Source organism: Leptinotarsa decemlineata, unplaced genomic scaffold (genome assembly GCF_025532065.1).
Source record: "Leptinotarsa decemlineata unplaced genomic scaffold, Ldec_3_MD MMD2_tig00001064_RagTag_RagTag, whole genome shotgun sequence".
Lineage (NCBI taxonomy): Eukaryota > Metazoa > Arthropoda > Insecta > Coleoptera > Chrysomelidae > Leptinotarsa > Leptinotarsa decemlineata.
Genome location: NW_027412558.1, coordinates 10,457,351 through 10,473,597, shown reverse-complemented (window position 1 = coordinate 10,473,597; position 16,247 = coordinate 10,457,351). Strand labels below are relative to the sequence as shown.

Sequence of the window (16,247 nt, the reverse complement as noted above, 5' to 3'; positions counted from 1 at the left end):
TACATACTCATCAACCCGAAATGCACCAAATTGTCTGTAACTGTTACCGAAAATGAAAAAGTTAACGAAGCCTTGCAAATAGTACAGTTGTGGGAAATATATTAAATGCTGGCCGAAACCTTACTTTCATAAGACAATGCAGCATAAATAGAATATTACTGAAGTTTTTTCCCAACACCAAATCGTTATTTTTAACACCTCGACACGTGATTCAATCACCAAGTGATCATCTTCAAAGAGGAAGATTAAGTTCTACACCAAAGGTTCCAAACAGTGCATCATAAGTAACAGCATAAATATGTTTGTCATAGCTTATATATGTTTATTCGATTGCATGATCACTATGAAGGTGAATCAGAAAAATGCTTTCATTTTTATGGCGCACCAGTTTCATGGACGTATACGATTTCTCGAAGAAAATTATTCCTATATAGCTACATTAGTTATCTGTTATAAAAGAACTTACCAATGTTTATCAGTTGTACAGCGGGAAAAATGTATAACGGACTCACCTGAAACAAAAAGTTATATAAATAACAATCATAATAAGGACTTTTAGAAAGTTATTGTCAAACATAAATCAAGAGAGGAAACTAAATTAGGAACTTTATGTTAATGGACAAATAAAGTTACAAATCAAAAAATTTATTGTTAATTTTGAAATGAAAATTTAAAATACCTCTAATCGAGAATAACAGGTACCACCTTATCAAAATTATAGTAAAGACATTCGTTTGTCTCATGTCATTCTGTGTTGATCTCAAATAATTTTTTTGCTCCAGTGTTTTTTATTTCTTATATGTATCTTACACGCCCGATGAGTTTGAAATTTATTTATAGTTCTTACATGGAAAAACTCCTTTTTCGGTGAGTCATTTTATGATTACTTCTCACAACTTTAAAAAATGACAGTTATGAAGTTTGTGGCAAGTAGTTTCCATAAAATTCATAGTTACACAGCACTGAAGAAGAATTTTATGAAATTCAAAACGTCGGCAAGAAAACAATTGTTGTTCTGAGATAATTTGATGGTGTCACCATGCAAACCTTTTTAGATATCTCAATTACAGTTTTGATTTTAGGTTTGATTATAATTATTAGGTATTATTTAGATAATAATTATAATAGTGACGTAAACACCGGTCACACATATAGGTGTTTCAAATCTGAAATCAACTCATAGCACGAGAATATTTTTTGTTTACTCAATTTGTCGATCTTTAAAATATCTAGTTCAGGTTGTGCTGATAAACTGAACGATATGTGAGCTACTAATATGTTATAATCGAGTGGTAGTATTGAAAAATAATTTCCTTGTACAATATCAATTTCGGTGTAACATGTCAACAAGCCACAATAAACCCTTACAGGTTGCGGTGGAGGGTCGAATAGACCCACTCACTTTTGACCTAACATGCCAACGAATCATATTTCTCCTCAGAAAAAATATTCTGAAATGAAAAAGCTATCAGTCCCAAAAAAATTCCTTCTACTATTTCTTGGAGACCGAATTCGACCAGTAGCCACAAATATGACGGTGAAATTCAGTGACCAACTGTGAACTAGAAATGAGTGAATGCCACAACAAATTATTAAATTTTCACAAAACTTCAACACGTATTTCATTATACGATATTTCATATAGGATGAAGAAAATAACTTTTGTCGGATTTCTACCTAGATTTTCATTTGTTACGACCGGTTTAACATACCGAAAACGATCGTAACAAATAAATCATGATAATGCACCAACAATAACACCGTAAACATGCCTCAGCCATTGTATTCACCAGATTTGGACCCCTGCGACTTTTTCCTTTTCCCAAGATTGTAGAGACTAATGAAAAGACGGCTTTGCCATCGAACTTCGGGACATTTCGTGTTCAAGATGTATATCCAAATACTTGTATAAAACTTTTTTGGGATGGTTTTATCTCCCATACGTCCACAGAACAGGCAGGTAAGTACAAAAACACAAAAAATAATGGAACTTTCACGTCGCTTGCACATAAACATCTAAACATCTGAAACCAAAGGCGATTCTTCGTCGACTCTGCATTTCGTATATCTGGTGACGTCACGCCCCTTTTATTGAACAGTTTCTCTGAGGTTGCTTCTCAAAGCATCCAATTCATTCAGATAATTTTGTTTCGCTGATATTCTTCAAATTTCGTTCCGATTTCATTTTTGGAATAAAAAAGTGAAAATGAGTATATTCAATATTTATACATTTACTGTACTATGCTAGAATTGAATTTCCTTTTTCATCAATTGCACTATGACATTTTGAAGTTCAAAATAACATACTTTTGGAAATAATCTATTGATATTATATTTTCATATTTATCTAGTCATATCTGTGAGTCGTATCGTGACACTTCTATATAAATATCAAATTGTCTTTAAGAAAATTGAACAGATGTTGATGTTTGTGAATGTATTTACATCAATCCAGCATCGTCTTAAAAAATGTTATTTTTAGACTGTTTTTTCCATAAGTAATACTCAGTACATTGCGTAACCATTAAATAGTTTTGATGAGAAGACGAATCAGTGTTGATGTGCCATAAAACAATTGATGAATCATGTATTCAAAAACTGGTAGCATAAAAATAATTCTTGGACAGATTCCAATCACATTTTGACAGGTGGGATTTTTTTAACAGAAAGTGTAGGCAAACTAGTTCAGAATTATATTTATGTACAACTAGAACTAGAAAATTGAGTTCCTAATAAATGTGGTTGTTGTTCCGACTGTGACATATTCAAAATGAAAAAGTTGTTTGAAAGTGAATTGTGAGAAGTGTATTGATTTTTCCAAATAGGGTTGGCCTGATCTATGATAATTATAACTAATTATTATAAAGAAGTAAACGTATTTTTTATCAAAACCATTCATATTTTAAAGGTAAATTAAAAGTTGTGATATTATTTATATGAAAACCGCACTTTTTTGCATTCATTACAGGAAGGTTGAATGTATAATCTTCCTCCTGAAGATGATCATTTGGTGATGGAAACACGTGTCGAAGTGTTGAAAATAACGGTTTGGTGTTGGGATAAAACTCCAGTAATATTCTTTACTCATCACACAGATCATTATTAATATTATATACACACAACCATATGATTACAGTCACCGTCTACGAAAAAAAGTATAAGACTGAAATTCAAAACCAAATCATCTAAAAGAAAAATTCGTACACGCCAGTCTCAACTCCCTACCGTGATGTATATGCAGGAATAACTAGTTATTCCTGCATATGCTGTTGGCGATACAACTGCCGCAATAATTGATTTTCAATTATTGGAACACACTTGCAGACCGGTTTCGGGCTGTTTGGCCACACGTCAGAGGTAGTGTATATCATCAACATAAAGTCGATGATTTCCGATAAGTAATTGAAAATCGAATTCCTTCAGAGTATCATTGTTCGAACTAAGCTGAAGCAGACAACAACAATAGGTTTGTCATCGCCCCATCTGCCTGTGAACGAGGTAACCAACTACATATCCCAAAATTTGCCCAATTCCTCGCATAAGGAAAGAAAACTTCTCACATATAGTCAGTGGGCATACTTGAAGACAGGATATAGATCAAATCATCATAGGTTACTTTTGAATAATTCTTCTTTTCCCTGTTTCGCTGTAACAATAGAAGCTGTATCTATAATTTTGCTAAACTTAATACCATACGATTCTTCTACAAGTCTAGTAGCGAGATTATCTTGATTTCTTCTCAAATTATCTATATTAACAATTCGTTTAGGACAGTCTCAACTCATCTACAGTGTAGGTTAATGTACTGACACCTATCAGAAAACAACTACCCCCCTGGCTAATACCACGAAGGGCGTTGGACTATATCCGACAGGTGTCAGTGCAGGATTCTTTACATAAGTAATTCCTGCATATGCTGTTGGCGATACAACTGCTGGAATCGGTTTTCAATTATTGGAACGGACACACTTGCAGACCGGTTTCAGGATATTTGGCGTCTCATCAGAGCAAGGTAGTGGCCATCATAAAAACATGAAGTCGATGAATAATAATGGAGTTTTATCCCAACACCAAACCATCATTTTTAACACCTCGACACGTGTTTTGATCACCAAGTGATCATCTTCTAGAGGAAGATTAAACTCAAGTCGATGATTTTACATAATTGAAAATCGAATTCCTTTCAGAGTATCACTACTCGAACAAGGCTGAAGCCAACGACAAACAACATATTTGTCATCACCCCATCTGCCCGTGAACGAGATAACCAACCGCTTATCTAAATCCCCCAATTGCTCGTATAGGGAAAAAAATATGGATGCGGTTGGTTACCTCTTTCACGGGCAGATGAGGCGATGACAAATATGTTGTTTGTCGTTCGCTTCAGCCTAGTTCGAGGAACGATACTCCGAAAGGAATTCGATTTTTATGATGGAAAATCATCAACTTCATGTTGATGATGGACACTACCTTGCGCTAACGGGTGGACAAATAGCCCGAAACCGGTCTGCAAGTGTGCCCGTTCCAATAACTGAAAATCGATTCCGGCAGTTGCATCGCCAACAACATAAGCTGGAATAATTTCTGTGGGGTATCTTGCATATAGTTCAAAGCCCTTCGTGGTATTGGCCAAGGGAGTAGTTGTTTTCTGATGGGTGTCCATTAACCCCCAGTATAGGTGAGTTGACACTGATCTGAATGAATTGCTCATTGGATAATTTGATTTACAGCCAGTCTTCAAGTATGCCCCCTTGCTATTGTGAAATTGATTTCTCCCCTTATCTGGAGTGGATTTACGTTGGGAATTTTTGACAAAGTTGTTTCAAATGATGACCAAGTGAAGTTATATTGTTATGTGTGTGGCAATATCATCTTAGGAATTACTGGCCTAGATGATTCTTCACAACAAATTTTGGTAAATATTCGTTTTGAGGGCACCTGGAGATTTTGAAAACATTTTTAGTGTACGTATTTTCATGCGTACGATACGAATCCAAAAGAAGAAAGCGGCTCACTCCCTTATTTACAAAGTTTCGGCCCTTCAAAGTTCAGAAAATGGCAACTTTTCAGCCTTCTGTTTCGCAAAATAAACTATTTAAAAACACAAGCATTTATTCACTAGGTCACCTTTACACCTTATTCCTCCTTAATTGACCCTTTTAAATTCAACAATCAACATTTTTCTTATAAAAAACAATATAAAAACGAGTGCTTCTTCTGGTGACATTCTTCTATTTCTAGGTTAGTTACTAGTGATATTTCAGAAAAAAGCGGTTGGTATTTGCCGCCGCCTACTATTTCAAATTCGTAGATTATCTTAATACACTACCAAAAACCAATTTACGATCTAAAGAATGAAGGAAAAAACATTTGAATTACTTTAGGAATATTGACAGCATCAGCCGTACCAACTATGCTAATAACCTTAAAAACTTAAAATACACAGATATATAACCAAAAAGCAGCTCCGTATATTTTTTAATATTTATATTGGAAACATGTTGATTGTTAAGGTGAAAAGTGTCAAGGAAGGAGGAATAAGATGTAAAGGTGACCTAGTGAATGAATGCTTGTTTTTTAATAGTGTATCTTGTGAAAAAGAAGGCTGAAAAGTTGCCCTTTTCTGAACTTTGAAGGGCCGTAACTTTGTAAATGAGGGAGAGCGCCACTTTTTCTTTCGGATTCGTAATCTATGCATCAAAATACGTAAGTACACTGAACATTTTTTTCAACATCGCCGGGTGCCCTCAAAACGAATATTTACCCCAATTTCAAAGAGATCCCTTGAAAATGAAAGTGGACAGTTAAAACTATAGAGTAGCTGAATATTACTGGGGTTTTATCCCAACACCAAAACACCTCGACATGTGTTTCGATCACCAAGTGATCCTCTTCAAGAGGAACTTATGCACTGTTTGGAACCTTTGGTGTATTAATGAATATTACTGGAGTTATTTCCCAACACCAAATCGTTATTTTCAACACCTCGACACGTGTTTCAATCACCAAGTGATCATCTTCAAGAGGAAGATTAAACTGGAAAACTTGCGAAGCTAACCCTATTTATGCTGTACAGGTATACCATACAGGTATACCACACATACAGGTATACCACATACAGGTATACCTGTATGGTATACCTGTATAGCATAAATAGGGTTAGCTTCACAGGTTTTCCAGTTTATTCTTCCTCTTGAAGATGATCACTTGTTGATTGAAATACGTGTCGAGGTATCAAAAATAACGATTTGGTGTTGGAAAAAAACTCCAGTAATAATCAAAAAGAAGATTGAACTGGTTTGGTGTTGGGATAAAACTCTAGTAATATTCATTACTACACCAAAGGTTTCCAACAGTGCATCACAAGTATATAAAGTAGCTATTTCATACAGTTTTACTCAATATTCCACTTGGTTGTGGCATCATTCATAATAAATGAATTTATAAAAGTTCCGGGTACATCTTTTTGAGTTGTATTTCTTTTCAGAAAGTGAAAACCTGTCAATTTGAGAGTATTTGTTTTTTTACCATAGGATCATACCTCATAATAATAGTTCCAACAACAAATCAGCTGGGCTATACTTGGAGCTCAATCAGAAATCTTCCAGTCACTTTTCACTTTTGTTTCAACCAGTTTTAATGCGCTTTGACATTCAAACTGATATTTTGAATAATTATCATCTCATTTGCAAAGGAGAAATAAATTTATCTGTGATATTCATTCGAATTAACGAATTCAACTCACCAAAATTAATTCACTGGTCCTCTAAAATGGTTGCGTGCGCACATAGTGATTTGACAACGTAACAATAAGTGGCTTCAAGCCAGGAAGTTATTGCAGTTTGTTGTTTGTTCATATCGGCAGCAGTGCAAATTGGAACTGTACGTATGATTTTAATAATGTTTGTTTTTGAATGTATTCTTTCACCCCGAAATTGAAGGGTTTGATATCGTGGATTAGATGGGATTTTCTATAAATAGGGGTATGGTTTCGATTTCGAACTAAATTTAGGTGTTGGTTTTCAAAGTATAATTGAATAGTTTCTACTTTTCCAGTTTTATATATCCTATTTCGATCATTCTACATCAAAATCAAGCTGAAGCAGTTTGCTCAAAAATTATTGATTATTGTACTTTCACTCCTTGAATGATTTTTTTTTATTTGGATATCATTACAATCGTTATGTTGTACATTAATAATCAATACAGTGACTAAAAGCCATTTTTTCCAATTGTTTAAAAACCTATGACCAATGGTATGATTGCCCATTGTTACTGAATTCTGAATCATGGTGAGGCGTCAATATCGATGTTACAAAAACTAACCACGTTCGTTAAATTATGCAACGCCATACTCATATAATTTCAGGACAAATCGGTGAATTCATCAATATAATTAAAAAAAAAAAAAACTGTTTACATGTTCGGAGTCTTTTCTATTTTTTTTTTACTGAAAGAATGGATAACGAAGAAAATCACGTTATTCCAAATGATGCGAACTTTACCATTAGATTTCTCGAATTTTCATTTGACCGAAAATCAAAGAATTAAAGAAAATTTCGCAGTTTACTTTCCAACCAATAAGGAACTGTAATTTACTGCAAAAAAAATTGCTGCGAGTGGAGAAGGGTGCTGCAGTTCTGTTTCATAGTTAAGTTCAAGTCCGTAGAAAAAACATTAGTAAGTATTATTGTTTTCCACATGCAAAAATATTACATAGTACATGACTACTAATGCCGCACATTACTGCTTAAATGAAAAAGGTTCCTCTAGAGCGGAAAATTCAATTTTCTGTTTTCGTTATTTGCACCAACCAAAATGTACTGCATGTGAACAAAAGTAACTGTTTTTTAAATAAGTAATAAACTTACTCGAGTTTTACCAGTATCCAAATACCACCCTTGAATAAGTCTAGGGTGGGAGATTGATATTACGTCTACCTCCCCATACACCAACTGCGGCATGACAAAATAAATGACACTTGAAAATAACTAAATTTGGACTGGTAGGCCGCGGTGGAATGGAACCAGAAGAACCAAACGTTTTGTATGATACTGTGGCAAACATCATACCTCAGTATGAGCATTACTTGCGAGAACAGACTTGATAGTTCATGCTGGAATCTCTGGCGTAAAACGAATCTATTGAAAACAAACTTCAAATCTCTCAGCAACAACTGACTGACGAGCTACGTGCAAACTATTTATACTCTCAGAGGGTGAAGGGAGTGATGGTAGCATTGTGGCGGGTGGATAGTAGCGGTATGTCCTTGCAAATGCTCACTCCTGATTGGTCCGCACTTTTGCTGAAACATTCTGGTTGGTCCGCACTGTCACTAAGTTTTTCTTATTGGTTCACGTTGTTGACAGGTATGCCGTTGGTGGGAAGCTAATCGAAGTTATATTTCTGGCCTTTTCGAGTACTGAATAACCCTCTTCCTCGTCCGCTGAAATTGTTGGGATGCCTACAGATTTCAATGAACGAACTATGGAGTAGTGCAAGGGTTGAATTAGGCAGAACAGCAGCCCCATCGTATCTCACCACGTGGTCTGCCTTCACTCAGACACCGTACATAAGTAAACAGAAGTAAATTCACTCCCGTCGGTGTCTTTGATGTTTCGGGTCGAGATTTTATTTTTTGCTGGCATGTCGCCTCTGCACGAAGTTCGATCAAAAAATATGTGACCATGATCTGACCTCATCATTGCTACGAGGAGCTCCCAATAAATGTCTCATATGATTGTGAACTGTTTAGGAATTCATAAAAAAAAACAAGGTGGTGAAATAAAAGTATATTTTATGTAGTGAGATTATACAATTTAGGTCAAACACTTATGCTAATATGATTTAAAGGTTTTTCAGAATTATGAGTTTTTGATTTCTTTTAACATCTGTTTTCAAATTTCTATTAGCAATTTCAAAGTATAATAAATTCTTACCCTTGTGAAAAGAGAAAATAAATAATCCAATGGAAAATTACCACAATCAGTGGCACATAAATTGTTGAAATGATTAAGAAATTCTGTCTCTAGATGAATGATACATTGTGAAAATGAATCTGGAGGCATATATAAACTTCCAAACTGTTTGGCTAGTGTATTACTATATGCCTTGAAATGACTATATACCTACATTTGTTTCATTCAGTATCGTACTAGCCGCCGTGGCAAAATTTGTACATACTTCTCATGAATGTTTTCTTGAACATTTTCTCAAAAGATATCCAAGTTGTTGTCTTCTGGAGTGGCTAGAGAGTATACACATTTATCTTTACTCTCAAAGGTTTATAGAGATTTTTTGGAACTTCTACAAGACTCTTCATTCTATTTATGTCTGCATCTGTAATACTAGATATAATCTCACTAGTATCTTCTAGACACTTAGTTCCTTCTGCCTGTGTGAAATACTGAAGAGTAAATGTGTGTAATTTGAATAGGAGTAGGGTTTCTGGCATTTCCACAAGTATTCCAAAATAATTTTCCACACAGTCCTGATTTATATTCCTCGTCAATATGTGGGAGTGTCCTTAACTATGTAGGTTTTCCCAAAGTAGCAGAAATGCCAAAATTGTTATCTGCCACCCCTCAATGAATCTCATTTGTCCAGTCGTGTTTTTTCCTTTTTTTGATATTACAGTTAATTTGGTGAAAAGTTATAAAACAACGATAAAAATAAAAACAACAATAAAAATTAATTGGCGCTCCAGGGCGACTTCATTGATTCCAGTGGCACATTTGCTTTTTCAGCTGCAGGAAAACCCAGAAAAACCTGCAGCACCACTTCATCTGAATATCTTGATTTGCCAATGTCCTCTCTCTCATAGAACAAAATGTAGGGTGTCTCAAGAGGCTCCAATAGATTCAATACATCGCCAGAACACTTCGTGACACGACTATCGTCAAACATATCAGTCCGTTTCGTTTTTGACCAAGGCGTTATAATGACCAAATTCAACACCAGAACCACAGTGAACAATGACTGCATGAATATTATAATAGTGGTCTGCTAGATTGAAATGTTCATATATTTCGAACTTTCGAAGGAGTTCCTTGCTTCCGTCAAAGGTTGAGTCTTGTTTAAAGATCATCAGTGTTATAATTAGATTGACTGGTGCCTCGGAAAATCAATTTGTTTTGATGTTCTAAAAAAAGGTTTATTGAAATCTTTCACACCGTCAAATCTATTTGAATTCAAAATATCCAACATTTCATCCATTTTTTCAATGAATGTAACCGTTCCTATTGCTGCTGATGGTATCTGATTGAAACTGGCATGGTATTCATCGCTGTAGCTACCGAATGACTGAAAACTTGACTGGCTGATTTAACCTTCATCCTTTGAAAGTTAGTTGGAAATAAATGAGAATCAGTAAGTTTGGGTGCTAGTCCATATTGCTTTTCCTTATCCAAGTTGTAAAGTCGTTCAAGATGTCACGATGACTTTTGTTCGTTGTATATTCATCAAATTTCAAAAAGTCATCGAAAAAATGGTTTCTGCCACATTTCAGCAGATGAAAAATATTTTTTTCTCATCAACAAAGAAATATGGCTGCTCTACAGAGATCTTTTCTGGCAAGTTTATAAAAATTAGAACCTAAATCTGAAATGATACCCCTAACTCTCAATTAAATTTTTGATAATTTGCCTAACAGCTTCAATCACTTCAAAACTTTTTATATCCAGTGTTGATGTGGATGAATTGGTAAAAAAGTATGCAACAGGCTGTTTCCAGTTCGAATGTATGCCTTTTGCCATGACTACTAAGGCATTTGCAGAATTTCATTTTGTTTTGAATCGTTTTTCTGAAATATTTTTCTTTATATTATTGGGTTGGTTGTTGTAAATCAAAACTTCAATATAAAATACAGATTTCTTGGTTTTGGGTTGCCTAGTTTGCTAATTATGAAGTGTGTCAATTGAATGAAATTCTAATGTTTTTGTTATTGATGACAGAATCTGAGAAAAACATATTTGCTATTTATAGTAGGTTATCTGGAACATAGACTCCAAAAAAAGATTATTTGAATATACATTTGATACTTTGGTTTTGCAAAGATTTCAGTGGAAGTAATTGTTTTCCTACAGATACAAATCAAAACTTGATGTGGTTGAACAATTACTTTCCTTTGTGGATTTCCAGTGGAACTGAAGGCATATACTATTCGTAAAGTTCAATTTCATCAAATTGAATTCATAATAAAAAGTCTGCATATTAATGACTTCACTATATATGGTCTTTAACAATTAATTTTATGATTTTCGTTATATGTTCATTATTTCAATCTTTCATAATGAATAATGGAAAAAAAATGAATGCCGACATCACCCTGCAAATTACAGAAACCCACAGCTTGACACTTGCTCATTTTGAAACTAGACACAAATTTTTCACAAATACAAAATCACCACTTACAACGACTCACTCTGTAATAATATCCCATGCTTCAATTTGGCTCGCTTGGTAAACGCCTCAGATTCAGTCGGTTGCGCTGTAGTTCGGCCGCGCATAAAATTCGAGGTGGGGAATCTTGACCCAAATATGGCGGAGAGTGAACTTACTGGTGTTTACTTATATACTGTGACTCAGGACATGGTCTGCAACTAAGGGCCTCTACGATCGCGCGAGATAGCCACCACGTCCGCGCTCCTGTATTCTGGTGTCGACACAGCGTCTGGTGGTTTCGATGCAAACTGAGCTACAAAAACAGGGAATCTCATCAGAGGGTTATTTTTCTTCGGCCAATCTGACACTATTGCGCAGCTGACCCGAATTTTATGAAAGCCAAACAGAAATTCATGACCTTCGCATACAGAGGCCACTTTTCTGAAAATACTTTTTTTTTTTCTATTTTGCTGTCCCACTTTTATGTATATCATTTGGTCCCTGTTGTCAGTAGTATCTAAATTTATGAACGCCGTAGAAATTTTTTGATATACTCGCAGTTCCCTCTTAATTGTGCTTTCTCTTTTTCAAAATTTTCACACGCACCACTTTCAACTGATGACATTTGTTATTTCGGTACTAAAAACATTACGTATGCTTGAGAGGTATCAAATACCTTCCCAAAAATTTTGCGCGGGCTTGCAGTTTACAACAGCTGAATAATAAAATTCATTAGCAGAAGAGAATACAAAAAATCACATGAATGTTGCGGTAATGTGGAAATAAGCAGTTGTTTGAAACAAACTTTTTCAATTTATTACATGTCCCTGCGATCAAGAAGAATAAGTTAAGATTATTTCCATAATTCAATGGTTGATAATACGAGTTGTGTACCAAATTATAATTTATTAGATAAACACTCTTATCTCCGGAGTTGACCTTCACATTGATATTTTTTTTAAATTTCAGTAATAGATACACAACGGTCGTGACAATGTCGATACCGACGATATTAAACCTAGAAGAACTACTGATCAACCATATCGATCAGAATAAAAAAATTGTAGGTACGAAAATCACCAGACTCACAGCTCCCGGGGATAACTTTGGTAGTGAAATACTAAAAATTGATTTAGTTTTGAATGACAAGACTGGGAATTCAGAAAACTTGAGTGTAATAGCAAAACTTATACCCGAATTCGAATTCTATCAGGAGATATTCAACATCCAGTGGACTTTCAAAAACGAGAGGAACTTTTACGAAAAAATTGTACCATGTTTACAACAATTCCAAAAAGAACAAGGAGTTCAAGATGTGATCGATTTGTTTCCGAAATATTATGGCTCAAGGTGTAATTTAGAGGATAAAGATGCCAAAGTAGACGGAAATGCTGTTCTCATTCTGGAGAATTTGAAAATCAAAGGTTGGTTTGAATATTAATAAATAGAATTGAAACTGAAGTAACTTAGTACTTCTCGGTTGATATAGTGGCACAAGCCTTCAAACGTGCAATTCTTTTATTTAAATAACATTATCAAAAGGCCAAAAGACTAGAAATCGGTAAAAATCAAAGGAAATCACCTCATCAATTGGTTAAAAGGCATGAAAAAATATTTTACATGGTTATAAAATTAGTAAAAAGAATTCACTGTCGGATTTCAACAAAATCTGGAATAATCTTATACATGTGTATGGCCTCCTCTCAAATGATTTAGATGTTTTTTAAAGAAATTCAATTGATATTCTTATAATTCACTGAAATTCATAATGTTCTTCATTCATATAATTTGACGCCACAATCATTTCAAAAATATTTTTATTTTCTTTTTATCAATGAATGGTATTAATATCTAAGAATAATTTGAAGGGAAATTTTAATACTTCGAATCTCAGATATTTTTTTCAAATCAGTTATATTAGTACTTCTACATTATGGGATGTATTCATTGGGAAGTTTGATAGGATATGAACTACCGAATAATATATCTATAAAGGTGCCAAAATTAATTGTAGATTCAGTTTTGAACTCGAATTATAGTTAGTTATTTTCTTTCACAGTTGCAGAAAACCAGTTCCAAATCCGTCAAGCTACAATTTATTTTCTTTCTGTCTTCAGGTTATTTCACGGAAAATCGAAAAACCGGTTTCGACCTGCCTACCAGCAAACTTGTACTGAGGGACGTCGCAAAATTCCACGCTGTTCCATTAGCTCTTAAGCTGAAGCGCCCCCAAAGCTTCGATAGTTATGTAAAACCCCACATGGCTGCTTTCCAGCCAGAACGTCCACCGATGTCCTCTCCGGACATGAATTCCTTTCTATTGGAAGTTATAAGAGATTCAGAAGACTACTGCCGGTTTGCACCCCAAGTGGAAAAATCCCTTTCGCTTTGGGGCAAGCGACCAACAACCTTCAGAGAACCCTATTCCACGTTGATCCACAACGATTTGTGGGTGAACAACATTATGCTCAGAAAAGAAAACAACGAAACAGTTGCCTGCAAGTTTGTCGACTTTCAGTTATACACCTACGACTCTGTTGTGATTGATTTGTTCTTCTTTCTCTTCACCAGCGTGCGAAGGGACGTACTCGAGGAAAATTTGGACTTCTTAATCGAATACTATCACCAGGTATTTGTCGAAACTCTCAGTAGCTGTCACTGCGATACTTCCCCATTTTCGCAGAAACTGTTTCTGGAAGAAATGTCCGCGTGCGCTGATAGGATTTTAGGTCTAACGCTTTTCATGTCTACTTTCATCGTAATGGGTCTGGAAGGTGGTTTGGATCGTCCTGATCCAACGAAACCACCAAACATGGAAGGAGCTAAAATATCAGACGAAAACAAAGACAAAATTTTTTTCATCTTGCATGAATGCAACCGAAGGGGATGGCTGAATTTTTGATTCACTCCATGAAGTTGAATAGGTATTTTCAAGTTATAGAAAAAAATTGTAAGGTGACTAAAGTTTCATGTAACCAACATGCGAAAATGAAAAAACAATTGGCTAAAATATATGTACAGAGATGAAGCATCAGCACATAAACAGTGCTATCACTTGAATTTTTTGAACGAGACTTTCAAAGAAAAATATGTCTACCTTTTTATGTAATATGATGAAAGCTTCCGTAACTTCAATGTTGACAAAAGTTTCAAAAAATAAGTCATTTTTTCACTTCAAAGGCTTTTCATTCATTTCAATGTTAATAGTATACTACTATCATTACGAAAATCTTTTTTAAGGTATATACAAAATATATTTCTATTCTCAATTAAAACATTTCATATTACATTCTAATGTTGCCAGATAGTTGCTTGTTACGTGCTTCACTCTGATAAAAGTAGTATCAAAGTTATCATTGGCAGTGAACGTGAAACTTTAATTTCAATGCTTTTAATTTCAATAGTCAATGCTTTCTATATCAATGAAATCTATTCAAGTATTTTGATGATAATATTTTTTATTTGCTGTAAAAATACTTCTGATCCTACCTCAGTATTGTCTAGAAATAGTCCGCTAGACATCATTTCTTTCCAATTTTCGTCCTGAATATATTAGAAGATATTTACTGTTCAAACTTCACTTTAAATGTTGGTCAATATTGTTATTATAATAAATAATAAAATACTTAAAAATATTACGTTATTCATTTTTTTGAATATCACATTTACTGTTCATCCTTCCAAGGACAAAGTATTTTAAGAAATTCGGCATGGAGATTCTAAAAATTCAGGATCTGAAATCTGTATAATTTCTAAATGTTAGTTCGCAAAATTTGTTGAATCTGCTAAAATCTGTTTTTCCGTTATATTGTAAGAATCTTATTCAAAGACTAATGTGGAAGTATACCAAATTATTAAAAAACCTATTGCTTTTTATAGAACACCATCCAAGCAAAGAGCCTTCTTACTTTTTGACGTGTACATACATTAATCACCAAAGATCTGATTAGGAAAATAGAATGCTTTTATTCACATTGACGGTATCAAATTCTCTGGAAATTATCAATCAAGTTCAAAATAAATAAAGTTTATTATAGCTCATCAAATAAGATAAAAAATGTACAAATATACATTTGCTCTTACTTGAATTTTGATACTTTTGTAGATTTCTAATGCAAATTTACTCATCAAACCGACCGGTTTCACATATACAATAAAAATTCATAACATTACATTTAATAAGCACATTCGTAGGTATTCAACAAATGTAATAAATAGTTGAGTGAGTTTAATTGTTCAAATTGTTTTATTATTCTTTCCTATTGAATGTAACTTGAAATTAGATTATTGAAGTATGGAATAATGAAAAAAAAAACAATAATGTCTCAAATTATTAGCATTTTTGAAACATTTGTTAACTGCAGCCTTTTTGACTAACTACAGTAGTTGAATTACGAAACGTTCAATAACGACTTTTTAGGTGAAAGATCATTTCGTTTCAAATTTTCTTATACATAAATAGCTGATGCTGGAAATTCATGGGCTTTTGAAAGTGGAGGTGTTGTAACATTATTGTTTAGGGCTTGAGTTTTTTCATTGGTGGCCATCACTAAGAAAAATATGGCAAAAACGGTGGTCTGCCAATTGCGGAACAGGACTGTTGCTGTTCCGAAATTTTGACTTTGAAGGTAACATGCTTCAAATACCATCAAACTTTGCTTCGTTCAAGTGAAGAAAATATGTTATGTAGTCACATGTTAAATTAAGTGCACAGGTTTTTCATTACGGATCGAGCCATTCGGTTTCTTAAAATATTCAGCCTTGGACGGTTCTGACCGGGTCATATTGAATGATCCTTGAGAAATAAGATCAACGTATGCGTTGACGGCACTTCCTAGTGGAAAAAGATCCCCATGACTCAAGAG

The 16,247-nt window shown here is 34.3% G+C and overlaps 2 protein-coding genes across 3 annotated transcripts in view; one reads left to right on the top strand and one right to left on the bottom strand.

Moving 5' to 3' along the window:
* The window catches only part of LOC111508333 (transmembrane protein 47), a 351,117-nt gene that overhangs the window by 233,562 nt on the left and 101,308 nt on the right, over positions 1–16,247 (bottom strand). The window contains exon 1 of one of the 2 annotated variants that reach the window (XM_074175658.1): positions 6,542–6,677. The exons of the other annotated variant lie outside the window; for it this stretch is intronic. The gene's annotated coding sequence lies outside the window, so the exon portion shown is untranslated. Of the gene's footprint in view, positions 1–6,541; positions 6,678–16,247 lie in introns of those variants that run through there. 2 annotated transcript variants of the gene reach the window in all.
* Positions 6,744–15,017, top strand: LOC111504301 (uncharacterized). Its single transcript, XM_023158819.2, has 3 exons — positions 6,744–6,882; positions 12,352–12,806; positions 13,500–15,017. The coding sequence occupies exons 2-3, from the start codon at positions 12,377–12,379 to the stop codon at positions 14,282–14,284; spliced, it is 1,215 nt and encodes a 404-aa protein (XP_023014587.2). The 5' UTR covers positions 6,744–6,882; positions 12,352–12,376; the 3' UTR covers positions 14,285–15,017.

Excerpts from the sequence above, each read along its gene's own strand:
- LOC111504301 (XM_023158819.2), top strand. The coding sequence starts at position 12,377 with ATGTCGATACCGACGATATTAAACCTAGAAGAACTACTGATCAACCAT. Across the intron at positions 12,807-13,499 it reads GGAGAATTTGAAAATCAAAG|GTTATTTCACGGAAAATCGA; the intron begins GTTGGTTTGAAT and ends TTCTGTCTTCAG.